This window comes from Terrapene carolina, unplaced genomic scaffold (genome assembly GCF_002925995.2).
Source record: "Terrapene carolina triunguis isolate 2854851 unplaced genomic scaffold, T_m_triunguis-2.0 Scaffold714, whole genome shotgun sequence".
Lineage (NCBI taxonomy): Eukaryota > Metazoa > Chordata > Testudines > Emydidae > Terrapene > Terrapene triunguis.
This window is the reverse complement of record NW_020665065.1, coordinates 7,982,164-8,008,721: the sequence shown is the minus strand read 5'-3', so window position 1 is coordinate 8,008,721 and position 26,558 is coordinate 7,982,164. Positions and strand designations below refer to the sequence as shown.

Below are 26,558 nucleotides of genomic sequence, written 5' to 3'. Positions count from 1 at the left end.
GCAGGCTCCAGGCGGCGCTTACCTTAAGCGGCTCCCGGAAGCAGCGGCATGTCCCTTCTCCGGCTCCTATGCAGCGGCGCGACAAGGCGGCTCTGCATGCTGCCCCGTCTGCAAGCGCCATCCCTGCAGCTCCCATTGGCTGCAGTTCTCAGCCAATGGGAGCTGCGGGGGCGGCACTTGGGGCGGGGGCAGCATGCAGAGTGGAGCCCCCTGGCTTCCCCTACACGTAGGAGCTGGAGTGGGGCCATGCCGCTGCTTCCAGGAGCTGTGTGGAGCAGCCACCAACCCTGCTCCCCAGCTGGAGCGCCGGAGTGGGACAAGTCCCAGACCCCGCTCCCCAGCGGGAGCTCGAGGGCTGGATTAAAATGGCTGGCAGGCCGTAGTTTGCCCACCTCTGTTATAAGGTAATATTTAAGTGTTTGTATTGTATACCTTTGTACCTGTGTAAATCAGACAGGAAAGAAACATGAATTAGTGTGAAATGCTAGCTTCCAAAAGAAGGTGTTAGCTCCTGCCCAAAAGAGAAGGCCCATCAACACCAAACAAACTATCGTGCAACCTCAGAGGACAAAAGACTTTGTTGATTGCTCTTCCCACCCCACCCCCGGGGTTCCCCGATGAAGAAGAGACATGCAAGTAAGTGATTTCCTTCCCTCAGCTAAGTTTGCAACTCAAAACAGAAGGGTGGGAAGGAATAAAAAACCCTAACAAGGAGGAACTGTATCTTTTTGTTGCTCAGACTCTGAGGGCAAGAATTACCAAGCATAAGCAAAAGATACCCAAGTGCTTAGCCTGGGTTAGCCTTAAAGGGCACATAGAGCTTGCTTTTCATAGAAGCTTGTATTACTTTTTGAAACATCAGACTGGAATTCATCTGTGTGTATATATGTGTACCTGTTAACCTTGTAAATAACTTATTTCCTTTTCCTATATAATAAATCTTCAGATAGTTGATCATCGGATTGGTTACAAGTGTGGTCTTTGGTGTGAAACCTAAGGGGCAGTTGACCTGGGGTAAGTGACTGGTCCTTTCGGACTGTGAGTAATCTGAATAATGTTGTGATTTTGGTGTAAGGGACCATCTATCACAAAGGCAAGCTTTCCAGGGTGGTGAGGCAGATTGAAGTACCCAAGGGGACTACCTGTGACTCCATATTAACGCTGTTATAGTGCCTGAGGAGTTTACACTTGATAATTGGTTAGAGAAAGCTAAGTTTAGAACTATCAACTAATGTGGATTTTGTGCCCTACTTCTTAATGCTCTGCCCAGTTTCTTCTCAATCACAAAAGTCCAGCGAAAGACTCCAAGGCAGAGGGGAAAAGAGGATGGGTAATGGAGCACCCACTGGGGGACACATCTTGAAGAACTCCACTTACTGTACAAGGTAAGCAACCTCTCCTCCTTCAAGCAGTACCCCTATGAATGCTCCATGTCAGGAGATTCCCAAGCAGTATGAAAAAGGGTGCTGAAGAGACGGATTCAGTATGGATTATAGAACAGCATCATCGAAAGCTGCGTCAGCTCTGGAAGCAGGAAGGAGAGCATAGTTCTGGGAAAATGTATGCACTAAAGACCAGGTGGCTGCCCTGCAGATGTCTGAAATAGGTATGTTTTTCAGTAGGGTTACAGAAGTAGATTGCTTATTCCACCACGGCTCAATCACCCTCAAAGGGGGACAAACCATCAAGGCTTCATCATAGGTTAAGATGTACCCTGCAACCCATCTGGACAGTCTTTGGGTGGAAGTCAGATGTCCTTTCATTGGTTCTGCAAACAAGATGTAAAGCCTGGGCAAAGCCTTAAAGGCCCTACTCTGATCTAGCTAAAAGGCCCTTTTTATGTTCAGTATATGGAGATTTGTTTTTTCTCTCAAAGAGTGAGGCCTGGAATAAAACACTGGTAAGTGAAACTCCTGATTAAGGTGGAATTAGGAGGGAAAAAAACTTTAGGTAGGCTCCAAGCTCCCCTTCCCTCGAACAGTTCCCCAAAGGTTCAGTGTGCTGAGGAAACCTTCAAGTTGAAGTCCCATGGTCGAGCTGACTTCTTGACAGGAGGGAAGAGGTTGAACAGGCCTTTGATAAACCTTGTAGTGGTCAGGTGGGAGAAGACTGAAAACACTTTGACGAAAATGACAAGGTGTGATGGCAGCTAAATGAACCTTAACAGAGCTCAGTAATAAGCCTGTAGTTTTTAAATTCAGCAGGTAATAGAGAATATGTCTCAGACAAGTCTTGAGAGGAGGCACAGATTGGTGACTACACCAAGTCTGGAAGTGTTTTAATTTCTGGAGGCAAGTTTTCCTTGTTGTGGGTTTTCTACTTTTAAGCAGCACTGTTTGTAGCTCTGGGGAACAGACCTGTTCTATACCATAGAGTAAATCAGTAGCCACGCCTTGGGGTGAAGTGACGAGAGGCGGGGGTGAGTGATGGCTCCTGACTCCTGGGTGAGGAGATTCGCTGTCATGGGAAGAGAGAGAGAGGGTTGCAGAGAAATGTGAACCAGCTCTGGAAACCACAGCTGTCTCAACCACAACGGTGCTATGAGGATGGCTACTTATTTTTCCTGTTTCAATTTGTTTAGGATCTTGAGCAGTAAAGGCTGAGAAGGAACTGGAGTGGTGGCAGGTCTGCCCCCTCCCTTTATACTCTTGTGCCAGAGCATGAGGGTGTCTAGGGTGCAGGTGCAGACAGGCTGACAAATCAATGATCAAGAGTACATGGGGGCACATGCATCCTGATGGGGAGCACTCAGAGACATTACTTGAAGAAGCACTAGAGGTATTAATCCCACCATCCAGGACACATTCTAACTCAGGCACTATGATGAACTCAACACTTAGGTAGTGGTGCTCAGCACTGTTAAAGAGAAACTATGTTCCACTCCATAGGAGATTTCATTCCATTATCTTTATATAACTCTTACTTACTTACCTCACAACACACTAACTCAACACAATTTCTCAGTCCAGCCACTTTCCTCCCTACTACTCCAAATTTAGATTTTGGAACTCAGAACCTTTTGCACATGTTACTGATTACTCCTTTAATAAGCCATCTAAAAAAGCATCTACTTTCTGGAATTTTGTTCTCTTATTTCTCACTAATCTTACTCCTCTCCCTCCTCCCCCCACCCACCCACAAGTGTCCTCCCTTAGACAGGAGAACCAGTGAGAAAAGACTCATTAACTCTAGGACTCCTTCACATAACAAGACAGATCATAGTCTGCCTAATCTGATTCATCTCTAGTTTTCATGTTTTTAACAATCCAATCTTTTCAGAATCAAAATCTCTTAACAAAAAACAAGTGCATGTTGTGCAGTCGATGGCACACCTACTTGGCAACTCTTACAGATAAATGATTTTTGAAAAAAGAGAATATGTTCACAAATCATGGTTCTCACTTATTTTTTTTTAATGAAATTGAATACATAGGTTGCCAGGTACTCACTTTCAGATCGGAAGTGTGATTCATTCTCCCAATACGTTGTGCTTCTACTCCTACGGTTTTGTGCACTACACATTTAAAAATCCCTATGCAAGGCAATATGCAAAAAAACAAAAAACAAAAAACACACACCCAAGCAACTGGTATGTAGCCTAAAGTTACTCTAGCATCCTTCTATATTTGTACCTGGCTATATTATGGTCCAAAATGTAAGCATAAGAACGGCATCTTTTCCATCACCCTTCATCTGAGGCCAGGTTTGGGCTTCCTCTGGGTTTGGAAAGTGCGGTCATATTTTCAACAATGATATACATAAATAAAATAATGATTTCAGAGTCACCCACCTCCAGCTCTTCCATGGTGACAATGCCATCGTGGTTGGCATCAATCACTTCCTCAAATTCCTTCTTTCTATCTTTCACCCAATCGTCATCAATATCCTGAGCTTGCTGGTTCTCTACTGTACCAACAGGCAAGGAAATGAACTCTGAAAGGGTGAGTTTCTTATCTCCATCTTGATCTGTAATGCAAGCCAAAACACAACTGGAGTGAGGAGTCTATTTACTTACAAGTGTCCATTGAGAAGCAAGACATGAACAATTCCTAGAGTTCAAAGCTCTTGGTGGTACAGGCCCTGTGGTTTCCGCACAAGTGTAAGTGAGGAAATTATAAAACTGATTCAATTTGTTCCTAAGTTGGTTCCAGCTAAAGTAGAAAACGATCAGTTAAGAAAATGGCTGGCTAAGTGAGATAAACCCTGTCTTTCAGTGTTCAGCTTCTGGTTATAAGCACAAACCCAACTCCCTAGGGGAGATAAATTCTGTAGTTCATACTGCTCAAACTGCTTATGCCTTGGGGTGCTCCATGCCATCTCTGATCTGAAGCAGAGCAGCAGAGAAAAATGAACCATATACTGTTTACACTACACCTCACCTGCAGATAAAATGATCAACAGGAACCAGTTATTTTTGAAAGGATACTCAAAGGATATTAGGCCAAAAAACTAACATGCTTTAAGAAGGATCCAACTGAGAAATCTTGATTTGCAAGTTATTTCATTTTTCCAACCAAAGTTAAAAAAAAGAGAGAGACATGCAATGTACTGTCAGATTAACAGCTCACTATTGCATGCACAGTAGAGGGCTTTGTGCATCAGTTGGTCAGTTAGTCTGGCTATATGTAGAAGACAACTGGTTCCCTCCACTCCACCGCCACTTTCATAAACCATGCGTGTCCTTTCAAATCAGTTTCTGGTTTATGAATGATGACAGCATGTTTTTAACCCTCATGAGCATGAACACAAACCATACATATCCGTGTAATTAGCGGGAAAAGCTCTTCCGTACAGATTATATTGGCTACAGTGTTTTAACCTGTTTTTAAAATAGTCTTCACAATGTACACTTTTCCATAGTCTGTAAAGGTTTATACTATAAATTCCCATACATAACTTAAGACTTTACTTGTACTTATTTGAAAATTATTCCAGTAAGTCCCTTACTGAAAGGCATACAAGTTGAACTTCTTCTTGAACATGCAATTTGGAAAAATGAGAACCCTGGCCTTGTGACATTTTAACAACATTAATTGAATGCTGTAGGGATGCTTAATATATGTGGCAGGTGTTTCCTTATCAATGTATGAAATGATCTTTTCTTGATATTGTAATCGTTGAAGTGTGCTATGTGCATTAGAAGAAACCTACAGAAGGATCTGCAGTAATATTTTGTAAGACTTACTACTGATTATTATGAATTTGTTTTTAAAATAATGAATTGTTCTAGCACTATTATAAAAATACATCAATCATTCTAATTAAAATGATGACAGAGGAAAGTTAAATATTTGAACCAGACTCTATTAGTAGTCCAATGAGAGGTATCACAATTTTATTTTATGATTTGATGTTTGCCTGTGAACGGTATAATTAAGGCTACGTTTTAGTCACGGATATTTTTAGTAAAAGTCATGGACAGGTCACAGGCTGTAAACAAAAATTCATGGCCTGTGACCTGTCCATGACTTGTACTATATATACCCCTGACTAAAACCTGTGTGTGGGGGTGTGTGTCAGGTGTGTGCACGCGGCGGCCATGGGAGGTGCGGCCTGGGGGGCGCCGTGGGTGCTCGGGGGGGTGGGCAGGGCTGGGGCAGGTTCTCTACCCAGCTCCTGAGAAGCCGCAACCTCCAGCTCCTAGCTCCACGTGCCGCCTCTGCTCCACCCCAAGCCCCGGTTCTGCAGCTCCCATTGGCTGGGAGCCTGTGGACGGAGGCAGCATGCGGAGCTAGGACCTGAGGGAAGGGAGTTCCTGTCACCCTTCCGGGGAGTCCCCCAAGGTAAGCACTGCCCTGCACCCCAATCCTGAGCCCCCCCACACCCAAACTCCTGCTGCTGGGGAGTGAGGGGGGCCGACTGCCCCAGCAGCAGCCCGTGCGACTGGCCTAGGGGCTTCCCGAGCTGCTCAGGCAGCTCCTGGGGACCAGCCGCATGGGCTGCTGCAGAAGTCACGGAGGTCACAGAAAGTCACGGAATCCATGACCTCCGTGACACACACAGAGCCTCAGGTATAACTGATAACGTTTAAAGCTCATTTGTTTTGATATGACTGTAAGAAGCATTGACAACCATCGAATCTGGGCATGCCTATCCTAGATAAACAGGAACATCCATCATGCTTTCAAGATCTATTCCAGAACCGACACAAACTCTTGCACTTATAAACGGTTTTTACATTCCAACAAGCAGAGAAGTTATTTTGCTGAACTATTAACAAGTTAAAAAAAGCAGCGATGATTTTGTGGCAATGAGCACTTGATGAGGTATTAAATTCTTAGAAATATCGACTAATTCCTACTTTAACATGCGTAAAAGGTATGATTCTGGACAATCTACTAGTGGTACCTGGAAAGGACAAAGCAATTAGTTTCCACAGTGTCCTCGTCATAGGGCAACCGAGCCCAGAGCACCTCAGTTTTCCTCCTTCAGACTCTCCAGTAATTCCACATGAACTTTCTTGACTCACTAATACCCTTTTGGGGCTGGTTTATTACTAAAACATAGTTCAAATAATCCATAAGGAAAGTCCCAAACACAGTCCATTTCTCACACCCAGTGCATACAGTCCTCAGTCTCAGATCCTCTAGTTCAGGCACAGCACATACTATGTTTAGTGCCTTCCACCACACCCAGGCTCTTTGTCAGTCCTCTCCTGTCCTTGAACCAGGACCGCCACCCCAGCCCTTCAGCTGGAGTACGACCCCGTGCTTCCTAGCGGAGCATTCCCCCACCCCAGCTTCTCTAATGGGAGTTAATCCTCCTCATGGGAGCATCTGTCATGCCCCCTGTTCTGTTAACCGTTTTGTCTAAGACAGGCCAAGAGGTAGGCCCTTCCACTGTTCCCCTGGCTCCAGCTCTCCAGCATGGAGTCATCAGTGGATAAGACTGTCTGCTGCACCTCTGCTTCAACCCTCTCTGGCCCTCAGCTTTGATTCTTAGGTTTAAAAGTCAGCAGACAACTCCCTCTGCTGCTCTCTTGCTTTCAGACTTCCCCCAGGAGCCACCACAGCTTCCTTTGGGAAATTCCTCCAGTCTCCTGGTCTCTCCTGCTGCTGTCTACCGCTTTAGGGCCCAGTGCTCTCTTTTAACTGGAGTCAGCTGACCAATCATGGGTGCACAAGCATCTTCCCTCTTATAGGGCCAGCATCACCCTGTGACAGTCCTTCATGCCACTGAATCACAAAATGATGAGAACACACATCAAGTCCATCTATGCTACAATCTACCAGATTGAGTGGCCTTGTAGTAACACAGCAGTATCCAAACATACTGTAGTACAGTGGACCAAAACCTATAACACCCTTAGAGTTAGTATTGTGTTACAGGCAGAGTTCACCACTGATATAAGCAGGAGCAACTCCATTGAGTTGCCTCCACTTACACCAGTAGTGTATTTGCCTTCAGAGCCGTACCCTGATGATAGTGGTTTGGTCCCAGCCACACATACAAGATCAAACCATGTTTCAGTTTGTTCCAGGATGCTACCATGCTGTAACATGTCCCCAAACAGTAAGTTTTGTAGGGTATACAGGCCCCAAGGAACTGGCATACCTAGATCACGGATGATTTCTTTGACCATAAACTTCAGCATCCCCCTACTATGCTCCGGATGAAGAAAAGACAAGAACTCTTCCTCATTCAGTAACAGGTCAGCAGGTGGATTGTCAGCTTGGTACCAACGGTCTTTCAGATTATCTAAAACTTCCTGTGCTAAAAAAAAAAAAATTGTAATAATCAGCCCTGTAAACTTAATAGTAGTATAATATTCTGCATTTGGATAATATAGATTTTATTTACAGCTCTTAAAATACAACACAATTTTTCATGAATTAATTTATGTAAAATAGACTAACCTGTTAGCTGGAACCTGGTTGAATACTTCAGGGTACTAAATAAGTAATAATCTCTTACAATGATGGAATGTTAGTACTTGTGGCACCTTAGAGACTAACAAATTTATTTCAGCATAAGCTTTCGTGGGCTGCAGCTCACTTCTTCAGATGCATAGGTGGAATGTTTCACTCCAAAACATCCCAAACTATACAAAGAAATCATTTCATATGCCACTGAAGTATAGCTACCTTAGTGACAAAAAGAACTTTTAGCAAACACTAATACTACAAAACAATTTAGTACAGGACATGGAGAGTATTGAGAGGGCCAAAACAATGAGATTAACACTTCTTTGTTTGAGACAAAAAGTGCCATGGTATTTTTAATGGCAACAAGTTGTCAATATTTTGGTTTTATGGCTTATCTAAAAGATAATCTTTAGCAGCACAATACCCCCTGCTACTATGCTGGTAAATGGTTCAGAAAAGACAAAAGACTGTCACCTACTAAATCACAAAAACACTACACCGCTTAAGTGTTCATTGAATGTCCCCGATCCAAACAGACTTCTCTGAACTTGATTTGCTCTTATAGATTTTTCAGAGTATCTACTGAGTTAAGTTATTGTTATTGGTACTCTGCTGGTACTTTGTGCAATCTTTACATCAAGATTTGAGGACTTCAGTAACTCAGCCAGAGGCTACGGGCCTATTACAAGAGTGGGTAGGTAAGATTCTGTGGCCTGCGATGTGCAGGAGGTCAGGCTAGATGATCATGATGGTCCCTTCTGACCTTAAAGTCTATGAGTTTATGAAGAGAGTCAAAAGCACTCTCAATGGAGATCTGTTCCTTGCAAGTTTCTATATTCTATCAATTTCGAACAGCTAGAGCCATACTTAAAGTTCGATTAAAAAAAAAACAAACAAAACCAGGGACTGTTTCACTCCACCTCCCCATATGTCTGAATCATTTTTGACTCAGACTTCAAAAACAAAAACAAGAACTCTCCAAAGACCTTGGTCAAGGACTAAACCTGTGAGATTTCAGCCCAATAGATGATAGTTTTGGAAACTTATAAAAGAGACTTAAAGTAACAGCTTAGAATGGAAATGCTGTGGCAACCTTAACCATAGTTAGCACTCCAGCTGCACAGTAAAACTAAATTTACATTTCAATGAGTTTGGAACTCCTCTCAGTAACCCAAGTGTTCTATATTAGAATTGGAGTATTTCAGAATGTTTTATTTAAAAAACCGATTGTATTCTAGAGGCAAACCTTGCAAATTCTTCAGTTATGGTTAGAATCTAATAAGTGGAACATTTTTGCTTCAAGGAGCAGATGCAAATTTAACCACACATGCACAGAGTTACATCGGAACAAAAAAAAAGCCACCTTACACTTTCCTTTCATTTTTTTGCACGTGTCATATGTCTGACAAGCATTTTTTTTTTAAAACGCGGATGTTTGCCTGAATTTGACTGACTGAAAAAATTACAATAGTTTCCACTGAAAGTACACTACAGAGTTGTTTTTTAAATCTGCAATATAATTTACAATACACATCTAGGCAATCTGGGATTGAAACTGAACTTGAAGGGATTAAATACATAAAGTTTCCCTCCTATTTTGGGCATTTTTTAATGACAGAAACACTGGAAGTCCAGCCTTTCACACACACACACTTACCACCCATCAGCTATGCCAACAAACATTTAGCAAGACCCAACAACATTCTATATAATCCTGTGATGCAAGTACAAAATTAATGTGTAAATTCCTTGTGACAGGGATCATGTTTTATCTGTTTTGGGAGGTGTCTAACACACTTTCCTGTTAAATTATAAATAAGGAAGAAAGCATCAGTTGCCTCTATAGTTCTATAGCTATTTCATAATTATCTTTCCCCAGAATTTAGAAAAGGGTTTGTGTAGCAATGTGGGATTCACCCCTGCCTGCCTCCTGCTGGTCTCTTCCGGGAATTAGTTCTCCAGCCGTTGGAGCGCCCTCTGCAGCCCGGTATCCCGCTGCCTCTTGGCCCCCGTGTCCCGCCCAGGACCCGGTGCCCCTTTATCTGGGGTGCTGCCCCCTGACAGTAACCCCTTTGTCTTTGGGTCTCCCCTCCCCCGGGAACCCCCACCCAGCCTCAGTTTAAGACTACTGACAGTCATCGTCTAGCTCCCACGCCCTGGGGCAGACTGCAGTACCAGCCTACTCATCACCGGCAAGGTTGGGTTTGGACCTGCTGCTTTTGCCTACCCCTGGGCTGCCCTCTGCAACCCCCAGTACCTATTTGCCTTCTGCTAGGCCGCAGCCTGGGGCTTTCCAGGCTAGAGCTCCCTGGCTCCTCTGCCATTCCCCAGCCCTGCTCCACTCAGGTACCCTGTCTCTAGCCCCCTGCACCCAGGCCCATCTCCCTCTACAAACAGAGAGAGACACTGAGCTCCTGGCTCCCAGCCTCTTTATACAGGCCAGCTGGGGCCTGATTGGGGCGTGGCCCAGGTCCGGCTGTTTCCCCAGTCAGACTAGGGTTTTCTCTCTCAACCCCAGCCCTCTCCAAGGGCTGTCTTTAAACCCCTCAGAGGAGGAACGGGTGACCACCCCGTTACAGTTTGTTATAGGGGGTGGGAGGAATCCTTCAAGTGGTCTTAGTGTGTGCTCCAACTATGGGGCAAGTTTGGAAACAAACACAAACTACAGTTTACACTGTTTATTTTTTAACTGAGGTTCCCCTCTGCCCATTTCTTACAACAAGTTCTCCTTCCATCTTTAGAACATGCTAGTCTAAGGAATAACAGGAGCCAGCCAGAAAGGAGTTAAAATACCCAATGCATATTTTGAAAAGGAGAACTAGACAATCCAAGTTTCCTGGGCAACATTCTCGCTCTCAATACGGGCCTGATCCAATGACTATTGAAGTGAATGGAAAGACTCCCCACTGACTTCAATGAACTTTGGATCAGGCTCCTAAAATAGATTCTGATGTGCACGTGGCTGCTCATAAGCATCACTGAGCATATAGTAGTTGCAAGGTTTGCTTACACGGTCTTAGCATTGTCAGCCCTAAAATATTCAAAAATCATGAGTCAGGCTCCCTCAAAATTGCCCTTTTCCTCTGTGGATTTGTGTCACAAGTGAAGTGAAATTATAATTTCAACCTAGTCTGCTGCACCAAACTACCACCCAGTGCCCTTACACTTTGGATGTCCCAGTATTAGAACGGCAGGGATGTTGCAGGTCAGCCTTAAGTTACATTTGCACAATTACTGAGAGTAAGAGTGCCCCATTCTTACACATAGCCTGGACCTTGAGAGCAACATGATGAATATTTTATCTAGACTATCTAATCAAGATGAGATATTGTATCGAGAGTAAACGAAGAGTAATTCTGCCTGTCCTCATCCTCTGGAAGTGGTAGACAATTAGTTTAATTTTCCCAAACAAAGCTCAGTTGTCTGTTGCCCAGGTACTAAAATTAACTGTACATACAATTTCCTTATTCAGCAAATCTTAAAACATTTTTATCTGATCAGCATTCCTGTAAACTGTAGTTAACCACAATGCCATAAGATATGGCAGGGAAAACACCTGTATTGCATAAAATTCAAAGGCCTATTTGCATTTTAGTTGCCTTTTGATGAGTGGAAACATAACCCACTTTCAAATGACTAATTCCTGCAAGGAAGGACTAACAGTAAATTTTATTACTTTTGAGACAGGAAAAGAAATTACTCCTTAATAGTAACCATGTTTAGAAGAACAACAGGTGTGGTTCAACACAAAACTGCAGAGTGGCACAGAGCAATGTTCAATCTCACTAACTTGAAGAATCTCTTTTTGCACAATATGGAAATGAGAAGGCTGTGAATTGATCTGATTTTGCTGCTATATTTGTAGTACATCTCTACCCCGATATAGCGCTGTCCTCTGGAGCCAAAAAATCTTACCGCATTATAGGTGAAACCGCGTTATATCGAACTTGCTTTCATCCGCCGGAGCGCGCAGCCCCGCCCTCCGGGAGAGCTGCTTTACTGCATTATATCCGAATTCATGTTATATTGTGTTGCGTTATATCGGGGTAGAGGTGTATTCGTTGAGTGCTAGGCAGACAGTACATACTTCAGATAGTTTCTTGCATGTATTTTATGTTTATATATAAGAGAAAGTTCTGCAAATTGCAAATTCCTCCTTGTCATTTTAATAAACATAAAATATTCAACAAAAATATTGCACTAGAACTGAAATTGTACACTGTTTTACTAACTAATCAGCTTGCTATGTTATATATTTGTCCACAAGAACAGAAGAGCAATGGAGGCATTCAGCACCAAGATGGAGAATATTTTCTGGATTTAGTCCTCATGAGAGTAAGAGACCCAAAACCGCTGGCTAGTAACAGGGACAGTGTTAGTTCCAACCCACCATTATCCTAACAGCTTTGACAGATCTTCTGTTATTCAAGTCTTAAGTATCTCCTAAGAAAAGACCACCCACTATGCAAAAACTGCGGTGGTACTTTTTTTTTTTTTTTTTTTTTTTTTGAGGGAGGAGGGGCATGTCACGCTGTCTGGAGGGGTTCATGACTTTGAGTGCCAACCTGTCAGTTAAACTTGGCTAGTTGGAAAATACCTGTCTGTGATGCTTTAAAGGGGCTAACATTTCTTGCTTTGGGGCTTTTCAGACCCTCCCACATCTCAGTGTTCTCCAGAGGAGTCTCTTCCTTACTCTCCCTGACCAAATCAATTAAAGGGTCAGTAAACGTTCCCTTATCAGCACAACAAACCATATTCACTCCCATCTCCGTTTTGTGGTAAACTTTCAATCTATTGACACGTACAGTTTGTACAGCTTCCCTGCCATGAGGCTTCTTGACAATCCTTCCCAACAATCAGGCATTTTGTTTTTCCTCACTAGAATCAGCACTAACACCAAATCACCAATATCACATGATCTTTCTTCAGCATGCCTATCATACCAAGCCTTCTGCGATTCCTGACTTCTTTCCAGGTTCTGTTGCAACAGATCCATCACAACTTGTAAATTCTCTTTAAAACGAGTGACATACTCTCCTACAGGTTGTCTTCGCTCCTCAGTACTATGGCTCCCAAGAGCCTCGAATTAAATCTAGGGGTCCCCTAACCTGTCTCCCATACAGGAGATCAAAGGGGGCAAGGTCAGAAGATTCTAGGGGGACACTTCTGTATGCAAATAGCAAATGAGGGAATAACACATCCCACTCCTTCTCTCACCTGGTGCCATACATTTTCAGTACAGCTTTCAAAGTTCCATTAAATCTCTCCACCAGACCATTAGTTTCTGGATGATAGGGGGCAGCCTTTGAATGATTCACTTCAAGCAACTCCCACAACTTTTTAAAGACAACAGACATGAAGTTGGGACCATGCTCTGACAAGATGAAATTCAATAAGGACAAATGTAAAGTACTCCACTTAGGAAGGAACAATCAATTGAACACATACAAAATGGGAAATGACTGCCTAGGAAGGAGTACTGCAGAAGGATTATAGTGGATAACAAGCTAAATGTAAGTCAACAATGTAATACTATTGCAAAAAAAAAAAGGGGGGGGGGGGGCATCGTTCTGGGATTGTTGTAAGCAAGACACAAGGAGTAATTCTTCCACACTATTCTGTGCTAAGGCTCAACTGCAGTATTGTGTCCAGTTCTGGGTGCCACACTTCAGGAAAGATGTGGACAAATTTTAGGAAGTCCAGAGAAAAGCAACAAAAATGATTAAATGGTCTAAAAAACATAACCTATGAGGAAAGATTGAAAAAACTGTGTTTGTGTATTCTGGAGAAGACTGAGGGGGGACATAACAGTTTTCAAGTACATAAATGGTTGTTATAAAGAGGAAAATGAAATATTGTTCTCCTTAACCTCTGAGGATAGGACAAGTAGCAATGCGCTTAAATTGCAGGAAGGGAGGTTTAGGTTGGACATTAGGAAAAACTTCCTGTCAGGGTAGTTAAGCACTGGAACAAATTGCCTAGGGAGGTTGTGGAGTCTCCATCATTGGAAGTTTTTAAGAACATGTTAGACAAACACCACAGAAGTGGTCTAGTTATTACTTAGTCTTGCCTTGAGTGCAGAGGACTGGACTAGATAACCTAGTGAAGTCCCTTTCAGTCCTACACTTCTTGGATTCTATGACAATTTCCCTGGGAAAACCCACTTGCTAAAAATGGTGAATAGGCAGTGGCTACCATCTCAGCTTTTATATTAGATAATACTGTGGCTTCAGGATACCTGGTGGCAGAATCCACCACACCAAGTATATATTTCTTTCCAGTCCTGGAAGGTTTAGTGAGCGATACTACAATATCTACAGACACTCTGGCAAACACCTGTTTGATTATGGGCAATGGCTGTATAGCAGCTTTGCAGGGTCCCTTTAATCTCTTATGCTTCTGATCATAAGTCAGAACTCTTACAGTAATTTTTTATTGTCTCAAACATGTGAGGGCAACAAATTCCATTTAAGCCTGTTACAGGTTCTTTCCATTCTTAAGTGTCTTGTAAATGGACAATCATGAGCTAGCTGCAGCAACTCGCTTCTGTATTTCTCAGGCACAACTACCTGCTTGCAAACCTCACCAGCACATCTTTCTACAAAAATCTACCTTTTTCTTCCCCAGCTGGGGTATTATTCTGAGCCGCAACCCTCTCTTGGTCGAGAGAAGGGTCGGCTTGTTCAGCCTTCATAAACTCATTTTGAGCCTCACAAGTTCAGAGCAGATTCTGGCCAAAGCAATGGCATTTTCAAATTTCTCCTCTGAAGACAAGTTATTACTCTCAACAGACAAAGAACTGAGGGCATTCCTTCAGCCCGTTCCCAGTCCTCCCTGCTTTGTCTGTGGACAGAGGAACACTCTTTCTGGCTGCGGGTTATAACCTTAACCTGCTTAGACATGGCTACAATGTTACTACCTATTAAAATATCAGCAGGAAACAAATTCCTGATGCTACCATGACCTCAACCTTAAAATTCCCCTGCTCAAGGTGGATCTTAGCCAGAGGCACAGACACAGAGAACTCAGCCAAAGCATTACATTTAAACTCTTACAGGGAGTTTTGTCTTCCTCTCACCAAACTCTCCTTAACCAAAGTGACTTGGGGATGCTGTGTCCCTCCAGCCCTTACAATCTGACATTTACCTTAGCATCCTTGGTACATTTTTCGCTACCTTCCCAAGACTCAATTCTAAAATAGTTCACTGGCTCTTCCTCCTCCTCGACTGCTGTCCTTGGGACAACAGTCATGGCATTAACACCAAGGAGTGGGAGCGTAAATTGGGGGGGGGGGGGGGGGGGGTCTTTAAATTTTGTGTAACTTAGTTTTATATGGCTGGAGTGGCAAGGCACCTCCTCCACTTTGCCAGGCTCAGTGCTTCCCTCTCTGATGGGGGGTGCGGGAGGAGGAGGCCTGGAGTAAATCAGCCCCACTCTGGATGGTGTTTATTTCACCACTTGGGGTTTATTTCTCAATATTTTCCAGGTAAGTCTCGGGGCAGGCCCAAGTACTCCTCTGCCAAACAAAAGAAAGAAATTCATAACACAAAACAAAGGGGAATATCTTTTATTACCCCCTTTCTGGGGGTGGGGTGGCCTTGTTATTGGCCCCAAGGAGCCGGTCCTTCCTAAACAGGCAGTTACGGTAGCTTTCCTTGTAGGGAGGAGAGCAGCCTCCTACCCTGGAGAAGTCTTTCTCCCTATGCCCACTAGCCCTTCAGCAGCTTGCCTCTCCTCCTCTCTCACAAGTGCAGGGGTTTTTAAAGGTCTCAGGCAGCCCTTAATTGGACTCAGATGTTCCTAGTTGACCAGAGGTAACCCCTTTCCAGCTTATAGGGAAAAGTGCTTTTATCATTCTAGAGCTAGTATACCTGCCTTCCACCATTCTCTTTATAACTGTCCAGCCTAACTTCATCACATTGGGAGCCAAGCAGTGTGGCAGACTACCTGCCTTGCCTTAGGGTAAGGGCAGGGGTGAAAGTAACTTAAAGAACTTACTGGTACACTGGAGTCGTGAGCAGAGGGCGGGGCTTCAACTGGAAGGGGTGGGGCCTCAACCGAAAGAGGAGGGACCTTTAAATCCCTGGACCCTTTACATCAAGATTTAAAGGGCCCAGGGCTCCGGCTGCGGTAGCTGGGAGCCCTGGGCCCTTTAAATCACCCCTAGAGTCCCAGGGCTTGGGGGCAATTTAAAGGGCCCAGGGCTCTAGCCGCTACCCTGGCACTCAGGGCTCTGGGGAGATTTAAAGGACCCGGAACTCCGCTGCGGTAGGGGCAGCTGGGAGCCCCTGGCCCTTTAAATCACTGCCAGAGCTCCACTGTCACTACCTCAGGGCTCCTGCAGCGGGGCTCAGGTGGCGATTTAAATGGCCTGGGGCTCCCCGCAGCGGCCGGAGCCCTGGGCCCTTTAAATCATGGCCCAAGCCCCAGTGCCGGAGCCCCTGGGGTAGCGGCAGCAGCCGGGGGCTCCAGCAGTGATTTAAAGGGCCCTTTAAATCACTGCCCAAGCCGCCTCCACTACCCCAGGGCTCTGGTGGCAATTTAAAGGGCCCGGGGCTCCAGCCGCTTCCGGGAGCCCCAGGCCCTTTAAATCGCCAGCCTGGGGAAGCCCGTCCGGTATGGCGTACCAGCTCTTGCCGGTATGCCATACCAGACCGGCTTACTTTCACCTCTGGGTAAGGAGCTTTAAATCTGGGCTCCCTTGAGGATTTTTTGTAATAAAAGTTGGGGTTAGGTTTATTTCTAGACTCCTCCACCCCCCTTTTAACCTGGAGGACAAGGGGATTTCCCTTCCCTTGGGATTTGCCCCTACCCCTCTTGAAAAGTTCTGTAAAGATAGCTTCAGATCAGCAACGGAGAGCTTTGCGCATAAGTTTTGACCAGGCAGCAGGGAAGGGAATAAAGGTGGGGCACGAATACCTTCTGCCCCAGATGCCACAGCCACTGACTGGTACGGCTGAAGCTCTGGGCAACCCAGGAAGAATGTGAACACTAGAGACGGATGGTGGAATTGCAGATCAAGGAGAAGAAAGAAACTTAAGAGGTGCAGGAGGAAGCTCACCAAAGATGCATGGAACTAGAAGCTGAGGAGAGAGCACACCAGAAACAGAAGGACACTCGCACGTTGCAGCTCCAAGTACTGGAGCAGCAAAAGCAGCATCCCCAGCTAGTGAGTATATCCCCGCACAAGGAGAAAGCCTGCCCAATTTATCAAGAGACTGACTGTTCATTTCTGAGCGACTGTATGGTATCAACAAGATTCCAGAGGATAAGTGGATACCAATCCTCTTGACCAGAATAACTGGGGAGGAAAGACACATTTTTAATGATACAGAGGAGGGTGATGCTAAGATGTATAAGAAATTTAAAGATTACACCTGAGTCCCATCGATTTGAAGTATAGGAATCTTAAAATGTTTGACAGTATCGCTCATGTTGAATATGTGCATAAAATGTGTAATTTTATGAAAAATGGATAATAGGGTTGGGGCTGAAGGTGACTATGAAAAACTCATCTGATGGTACAGGAGTCGTTGTTATGGGTAGTTACAGATAAGGTGAAGGCAGACATCTGTCACAACCTTCCACAGTTTTGGAGGCTGCAGTAATTGCTGATGAATATGTTGAGTCAAGGGGTGGAGCATGGCAACATATAGGTGATCTGGTCTGGTTTCCAGCTATGAATTTATAAGTACTCAGCTGACACCTACAGACTTGGAAAGAGCTGGCCCCTGGTTTGCCAGCATCACAAGGCACATTGGATGAATGAGAACAAAGTTGAGACTGCCTAACTAACCTTCACTTTGGACAAAAAATTTGACCTTAAGTCTTCAGAAATGAAAAGCTATTGTACCAACCCAGCACACAACCCAGCCCAGGATAGAGAGAAAGAATTTACAGTAGAACCCCGTTTATCCAATCCTCCATTATCCAGCTCTCGCAGAGGTCCAGAAGCAGGCACTCTCTCCTGTGACTGCTAGATGGCGCTGCAGCGTTGCATGTTCCCATTCTCCAGATTATTCAATCTGGTCCTGGTCCCAATTAGATTGGATAAATGGGGCTTTGCTGTATTTCTTTTTTCACATGACCATTCCTACTTCTCAAAGTAAACAATGAGCTGGGCTAATCTGCATTTGCTGTAGAACGTATTGGGCACAATAACTAATTTATTCTGCCTTTTCTTTTTTTCCCCCCATCTTGCCATTCTATTGAGAAGTGAATTTCCCAGTTTATAAATCACAGCTAAAAAGGTGATAATTGCAAAACTGAAATCCAGTGATCCTAAAAATGTAGGGCCCAACCTTTATAGGATTAGAGAGCTCTCAAGGACCTGATCATGCAAGGTGGTGTTTAATGTTCAGCTCCTTTCCTCTCTTCATTCTTGGCAGCAGCTACTGTGGCATTTCACCTCTGTCTCATTTCAAAGCCAAAGTAGATGCAGTCATACAGCTGGAACAACAGTCCTGTACTGAGTCTTGATTTCTAAGGGCTGGTCTACACCCAGCCGCTAGTTCGGCAGCTGGGGATCGAAGTTCTGGGTTCGACTTATCGCGTCTGGTCTGGACGCGATAAGTCGAACCAGGAAGTGCTCGCCGTCGACTGCGGTACTCCAGCTCGGCGAGAGGAGTACCGCGGAGTCGACGGGGAGCCTGCCTGCCGCGTGTGGACCGCGTCTGAACCGCGGTAAGTTCGAACTAAGGTATGTCGACTTCAGCTACGTTATTCTCGTAGCTGAAGTTGCGTACCTTACTTCGACTTGGGGGGTTAATGTAGACCAGGCCTAAGCTGCCAGTTCAGCCAATTTACTACTGGCCAAAGGACTGGAGCAGTACAATGCTTTTCTTAGGCAAAATATGCCGGTATCAGCAACTGAAAATACTTACTTTCTTCATCAATTTTTAGCTCTTCGTTGTTTTTGATCTTCTCTGCAATCTCTTTTTCATTAAAGCCCTTGCTTGCCAAAAACTTTATTTTATACTCATCCCAAGACACATGGCCTGTAAGACAGAGACATATCTCAGACATGACAAATAGTCTAACATTTTAAAATCCAATCTTCTGGTCTTGTTTCTTTTGAAATCATCTGTTAAAACCCTTTACACAACTGCAATCTGTAAGTACCACATCCATTCACATTTACTCAACCACCCAACACTTGTAAATTTCATTGGGAGCAGTGATGTGGCAAAAATAGCTCCCAACTAATCCTCCTCAAAGTGGACTAAGGTTCCTTTCCACAAAGGTAACGCCTGAAATATTCCTATGGTTGTCCACTCTAAGGGTCAAAATTATGTCTTTGGATGTCAATGAGAGCTCAAATGCATTATCAAGGGCAGAATTTGATCCCTACGTTATTTTTAATGGGTAGGGCTGCCTAAGGATTCAATCTGACTCAATGACAACCATTTTAAATTTCTTGTTCCTTTTAAGTCTTTTCTATTACAAAACTAGGCAGCTTCCCAGAGAGTGATCAAAGATCTAATAGCTACATTTGTCTGGTTAACTATACTGCTTTTGCCTTACAGTGTTATCATTGAATCTGCTCTCTTTAAAGAAATCAAAGTAAATAAAACACCAACTCTAAGGCCCTGACAACCCTGGGGAATTTTTTTTTTAAATTTCCGACCGTTGCCAACACCAGCACATCTCAGCCAGCATTAGTAATGTTGGAAGCCCCAATACTGATATGCATTTTTAAATACAGTCAATTAGACCTGCCCTGAGCAGGGTTACATGATATACATGACGTTAAAAGTAACTGTGGGAGCAAACGAGAGCTCCCAATATTACTAATGTTGGTAAAGCTGAACCAGAGATAGCAATCATAGAAAATATTCAGAAAGTTTCTCCTAGTGTAGTCAAGTCTTCAGAGAAAAAAAATCCTCTTTTGTCCTCCCCAATGAATGATACAAATGTAAGGATGAAACTGGTCTCATGGACTTCAAAGGGACTAGGTCTAGGGTTTGACCTACGATGAGTGCTTCAGAGCAACTAAATGTGCAGCCCATAGTCAGTTTGAACTCTAGCTATAATGTTTTTAGATGCCCTAGAATGACTATTTCACAAGATAAATGTTGTTCTCCTACCATCGCCATCAGGGTCCACAGCTCGGAAATGCATTTTGTTCTCTTCCACAGCTTCCTGGAAATGCTCTTCTGTCTTCTCCATGATCCAACGCTGCATCTCTTTAGCGCTTATTTTTTTGTCCCTATTAATATCTACCCTGCAGAGGAAGATATGAGAACAGTTAAGAGTCCAAAAATAACTCAAAACACTAGGCATGTCATTTCACTGCCCACTAACAAGAACAGAAGACAGTTAAAACAGAAGTGAGATGGTTCAGTTTAATTACAGAAAAAAATTATATTGCTCACTACTTGAGTAATGTATTATTTAGCACTGAGCCACTGACTAAAGAGTAAACATTTCAGAGACAGCTATAAAGTTACCTGGGAAGTTAAAAATGGCTAAATGTGAAGTCTGAATAGATGAGTGGGCAGAATGAGACAAACTCCCTTAATAGGATCAGTTATTTTCATTTTAAGATTGTTTCTTTCACTGTTCAGGACAGCCATCATGTTTTAAGTACGCCACGCTGTTTTCCTTCAGTTGCAGCAGTCAGCCTTTTTGCTCTTCTCAAATGAAGAACAATGTTAGTGGGACTGCCCAGTGAAGTAAGGTGCTTAATTATCTTTCATTATCCTGTAAGTGGGCAACATCTACCCAAATTTAAAAACAGCAAAGTTTGTTTTTTTAATAAAGAAATCACAGACAGTAATACACTGCATGGTCCATGCTATGTTAACTCTACCTTTTCTAAACTTAAGGTTTAATTATTGTTTCTGATTTTTCAACTTGCTTGCTACTGTAGACTCTCACTAGTGCAGATGTCTCAGCATCTTTTACTTCTTGCTTCCTTCTAGACCCTTTCTTCCTCTGAGTTCACCTCAATATCTCAATTCAGTGTACTTCCAAACTTGTCTCCTGCTGGCTTTCAGGATCTAGCACTCTGCCCCCCCCCCTTTTTTATTATTAAATACATTAACTCTCCCTCATTTACTGGGAAGATGAGATTCCCCTTATGTTTAACCATTTATTAGAAAAAACTATAGTCATTAAGAGAAAGAAAATAAAGTGAAAAACCTTGGTGCATGGGCCTCCAGAAAGGTTTCTCAATTCCTTTAATGCTATTGTTGTAACCTTAAAAGATATCCAGAAGGTCTTCTAACGATTATTTTTATCCCTTGATCTGTGAAGAAGACCTTTGTTTCTACATGTTTATAGGATGGTTGACTGAAAAGTGATCTTACAAAAGTTTAAGCTGAGGTAATGGACATCTGCGCCCTGTGAGTCTCACCAGTCAGATCGGCTTTCCTTTTTTAGGACAAAGACAAGATATTTCTATGTTCAGTACTGCTCAGGTGCAGAACCATAACCTATATTACATTCTGTCTCATTGACCAAATTGCAAGATATGTGCTAATTGTAAAGTCTGTTGGCAATGATGGATAAAAGAGAAAGAAGTTTGCTCAACTTTTAGAGAACAGATGAGACTTCACCATTGACAGTTAAAATAAATCATATTTCAGTTGAGCAAATTTAATATATCATGAAATGAAAATAAGTATGATCACCCAAATGTCATTTTTAGAGTCCCTTTTCTGAACACAACATCAATAATCCAAATGTAAGTGAGCATCAAAAACAGAAAAGACATTTTGTTGACATTTAAGAACCTATTTAAAGTATACCAAAACCACCCATGTTAAAATTTTAAGAAGCGCATACAGGCACAGGCTTCACTTCATCTTTTTATCCGTTTGCATCACTATCTTAAGACTTCCGAAATTTTATCATTGAAACCTAGGTTATTTAATACGTTCCTCCACCTTTAAATGTCAACTCAAATGTTACAGTTAGAACAACCCAAACATCTGATCTTTTTAAATGTTCATCTGTATTAAAAAGTGCAACATTAAAGTTTTTAAATACTGTATTATTTTCTCACAATGTAAGTACATGCACACATGGAATATCAGACTCACTGTGGCAAGCAGTAATTTACAGCAGACAATAGTAAAATATGTTCATCACACTTGTCCATACATTACAGTTAAGCTATCCGAGTAATGATATGTGTGATATTTTGGTTCTGAATAAGTAACAAAATGGCAACAGAAAATGTTATCCTTAACTTTGACACCTCTCAATTGCAGTAGACCAGATCAGATGAGAAGCCTACAGTCACCTCACATGACCTCTATCCACTACAGAAATTTAATAATGGCTCCCAAATAAGACTGCCCATTTAGTGATTGTAAAAAGGCAGTCTTCTTGCATTTGCCTCTATCTAATGGTCCATTGACCCATTCCTCAGTTTTCTATGTGTTATTGCGTTTATTCACCACTGTGTTCCCAAGAATCATCCAGATGTATTGATTCAATGAATTGGTACGCCCAGTGGTAAGGCTGGCCATATTCCTTTGACATCTATAAAGCATCATATTTTTTAGGCAAACAGTGCACTTACAACTGTACAGAACAAGACATGGTCTTTGCTCTGACCTTACAATCTAAGAGGCAGAATGGACCATCAAAATAATAGTGTGTAGAGATATCTTATTTAGAATGGACTATTGAAAAAGATTCCAGTAATAGTAATGAAAGGTTAGCTACTGGGTAACATGGGGCTAAAGCTGTACAAACAAAGCTGACAAATGAAGCTAGTACAGCCTACAATTCATGAATATTTAAGTAATAGGGAAAGTTTTGCTAAGAGCTCTGAGAAGACAGCAAAGTGGTCAGCTAAAGGGGAAAAAAAACAGATGTTAGTTCAGAAATACTGTATATTCCACAGAACTGTAGCCTACATGATCTTAGAGAATTTAAGCTTCCATGTAAAGTGAACAAAATATACAGAAGAAATACAGCTCAGCGTAGACATTCCTCAGTTGTCTCTGGGTAGAAAATGCCTGATGCAGGATGATAATCTTTCAACACTTTGCCATGTATCAGCTCTGATAAGTACATTGGTTTCTCTTGTTCTTCAAGAAATACCATTAATATTACAGCAAAAATTAATGTAGCATTTCATAAATTCTGTAGAAATCTCTCCAAGGAATTGTTTCCAGAATAAGTCGTCAGACTGAAACAGCCTTCCTCTGACAATAATCCTTTCTGAGTTCTCAACAACATAAAATACAAGATAAATGATCTTACATTATAGTTCACTAAACTGTGTGCTTTTTCCACAAGAAAATTACAGATTTCCAAAAATAGATGGTAGCTGCTGCAATATGTGACAACTGTGTCATGGTCTGAATGCATTTTAGTGACATCCAGTGTAATTCACAAAAACTGTTACAAAATACCATTACACTTAATAAGCAAGTAAATCCAGTCAAGGTTAGCACTCTTAACCGGTGGCAATAAGTTTAGGTATAATAGGGATATTCAGGGAGTACACCTGTATCATATTTCATTATCTATGCACAGCAAAAATAGTTAAGAAATATTAGTATTAATGTTTATATCAGGCCTTTAAAGATAAACACGGTATTTCTGTTAAAAGGAACAAGTGTGGCCTTATTATAGGTGTCCCATAGGAGAAGGCTTACTTACAGAAATCCAGTTTATTTGTAGTGAATCAAGCACAGTATTGACCAAAGTAACATAAACCAGCCACCCAACTGACAGTTATCCAATGGCCTACATGAAATGAGCTATTTTCCACCCGGTAGGAGTCCACATCACAAACCACCACAACTGGACCTTTGTGGCAACCTCAGCAGACAGGTCAATGACTGAAAGGAGATTGAACTCCCTTCTCGGAACTAGAGTCCATTCCCCACATCAGGTTTCCAGGCACACTGACATAGCCATTTGGGGAAGACTGTACTGCTCCTGCTCATGCTGTATATATTAAGATTGTCAGGCTAGCAATTTCCATTAGCTCTAAATATACAATTTGTTTAAGAACAAGACTATTCCCGTTGCATACAGATAATGAAAACCAGATTCAAAAGGTAATATTTAATAATGAGAACAATGTAATTTATTTACAGTTAAAGTGACATACAAGAGTTTGCTAGACTACTTTTTTAAAATCACTAGATGCAGCACACTTTAAAAAGACACAGATCATGACAAATAGGACACAACTATCAAGGTAGGTAAGGTTTTTTGCTAAACAACCCATCAAATCTAAAAGTCCAACTTTATAACAACAAGCAAGCTAACATCCTCTGAGCTTCATTCCACTTTCAGTATAATTGTCCAAATCTACCACTGCATGGCTATAGTCTCATCATCTGCCTTCCCCCACAAAAGGATAGGTGATGGCATTATAAATGAAAATTGGGTTTAGGTATACCAGATGTACTTCAACATTATCCCCAAATTATGCCCTTTTTAACTACTACATTAAAATACTCCAGTGGTTTTGGCAATCCCCAACATAACCACTCCTCTACTTCTATTCTGAGCAATAAGAATAATGGACCTCAAATGCTATGAGAGTTTACAAGCATCACTAAAGTTCAGCCTCTTCGCTTTCAGTGCTTGTTAAGAACCTCACGTGCTCTGCCTCAAGAAGGACTGAGCTCAGGAGTTCCACAGGAGAAAAAGGGAAACAACCTTACCCCTACACATACTGGAAGCAGACAGGATGTAAGTTTTCTGGCTAGGGACCCCATGAATGACATTCAATTCCCAAATGTGTGCGCTTATAAGGGGCAGGAGATATTAGCAAAATATGAGCAATTAAAAGCTGAATACTCACTTTCCAGACGTGCACAGTGGTAGGTCCATTACCACATACACATCCTGACAGGAAACCACATGTACCTACATTACTGAAATGGAATTACTAAATTCAAACTACAAAACAGATTTAATCAACCAAGAAAGCCCACCCTTTACAACTGAGATTTGTGGTTTGAATTCTTTTAGAGTGGTAGCCATGTTAGTCTGTATCAGCAAAAAGAATGAGGAGTACTTGTGGCACCTTAGAGACTAACACATTTATTTGGGCATACATCCGATGAAGTGGATTTTAGCCCACGAAAGCTTATGCCCAAATAAATGTGTTAGTCTCTCTAAGGTGCAACAAGTACTCATTCTTTTTGGTTTGAATTCTGGCATCCAGTCTAGTCTATGGTAATTCATGGTATGGCCACACATTGAATACTGAATATCTTAACACACTTCTTAGCCCACCAAGTGCCCAAATACTCACCTTCTTACATAAAGATAAAAAGATAAGCAGATATGTTTATATGTTATGATGAGCTTATGTTATGTTCTTATGATATGCATCAGGAATTTCTGCACAAAGTGATCATTTTTGGCCAAGACTTCAATGACAGACGTCTTGTCAAAATTAGCCCTTATCTCAGTATACTTCCACCAGGAAACAATTCAGGGGACTTTTTGTTGTTGTTTTTCGTTTTAGAGACAGATAAATATGGAGTTTTTTTGCGTTGACCCAGAAATTCAATTTAGCATGCTTTTCCCATAACAAGAATAAAAAAATATTAAAAAGTAGTTTGCAAAAAAAAAAAAAAAAAGACTTCATTTAACATCCAGGTTTCAGACTTTATGAAAATACCTCAAGTCTTTACAACAGGCAAGTTACTGTTTAAATCAATTAGCCGATTGGCATGTCTGAATCTTGAAGATCATACCCTCTCAGTTAATTCCCCTGTGGAACCTGACAATTCTTTAACTTCCTTTTGAAACATAATTAAAAATAAATTTGCTCTTATCACAGGGAGAAATTGAAGTTTGCTGTATCTTTCCCTATCTTTCTCAGTAACTGGACAGAGAATGAAAAGTCTTTAATACTTTAGTATCAGATTCACTTTTTTTTATGTCCCCATACACCCAAAAAAACCCCCAGAAAACGCCACCGCCCCCCGATGACTCCACCAAAAGTACTGGAACAGTCTGTTTTTAATACATATTTAGTCACTACATTTAGAATGACTTTGTGCTAGCGGGACATCTTGTCTCCACTAAGTGAGAGCAGCCTCACAAACGGAAGCCAACACTGTTATGACAAGTACCTTACTCTCTTCAGTTACACAATCTTATCTATTCCAGGCTTTCTATAATCTCTGAAAAGAAAAAAAAGTTTATGAATATAATTCAAAGAAACCTAAACTGAATAGTAAGGAACACAGTCTTAGAAAACTGTATAAGCTAATATGAGCAGAGGACTAGTTAAAATGCAATGGGACAAAAAGGGCTGTGCTGCATTGAACACAGAACTTATCACCATATTTTGTCTAGCTCATCCCCATCATTTTTAAATTTTACATAATGCATGAATGTTGGAACAGCTACAACAGTGAGACATTGCATGGGCATGTATTCTTAGTTCCTAGGTCTAGTTTGTTATAGATGATTGATGTGCAAAATCTAATTATATAATACAATTTGTATTTTTCAGATCTGAAAGTTATATTAAGTTCCAATTAGAGATATTCAGCACATTACATCATTGGGCTTACCCCACAAGACAAACTGCATTTGATCAAACACATTACCGTATATACTCGTTCATAAGCCGAATATTTTTGGTAAAAAAGTGACGCATCAAAGAGCGGGGGTCGGCTTATAAATGGGTCTACACCAAAATTTGATGATTTTAAACTCTATGGAATCATTGAATTGAATATCTAATACAGGGAT

At 42.1% G+C, this 26,558-nt stretch overlaps 1 protein-coding gene across 1 annotated transcript in view; it reads right to left on the bottom strand.

The window, feature by feature from the left end:
- Nucleotides 1-26,430, bottom strand: part of SDF4 (stromal cell derived factor 4) — a 32,481-nt gene extending 6,051 nt beyond the window's left edge. The window contains exons 1-5 of the mRNA XM_026660106.1: nucleotides 26,414-26,430; nucleotides 19,952-20,088; nucleotides 18,749-18,862; nucleotides 7,555-7,713; nucleotides 3,791-3,966 (exon numbers count right to left, since the gene is read on the bottom strand). Of these exons, the coding sequence (XP_026515891.1) occupies nucleotides 3,791-3,966; nucleotides 7,555-7,713; nucleotides 18,749-18,862; nucleotides 19,952-20,088; nucleotides 26,414-26,430 (603 nt within the window). The remainder of the gene's footprint in view (nucleotides 1-3,790; nucleotides 3,967-7,554; nucleotides 7,714-18,748; nucleotides 18,863-19,951; nucleotides 20,089-26,413) is intronic.
- Between the last annotated feature and the right edge of the window lie 128 nt (nucleotides 26,431-26,558).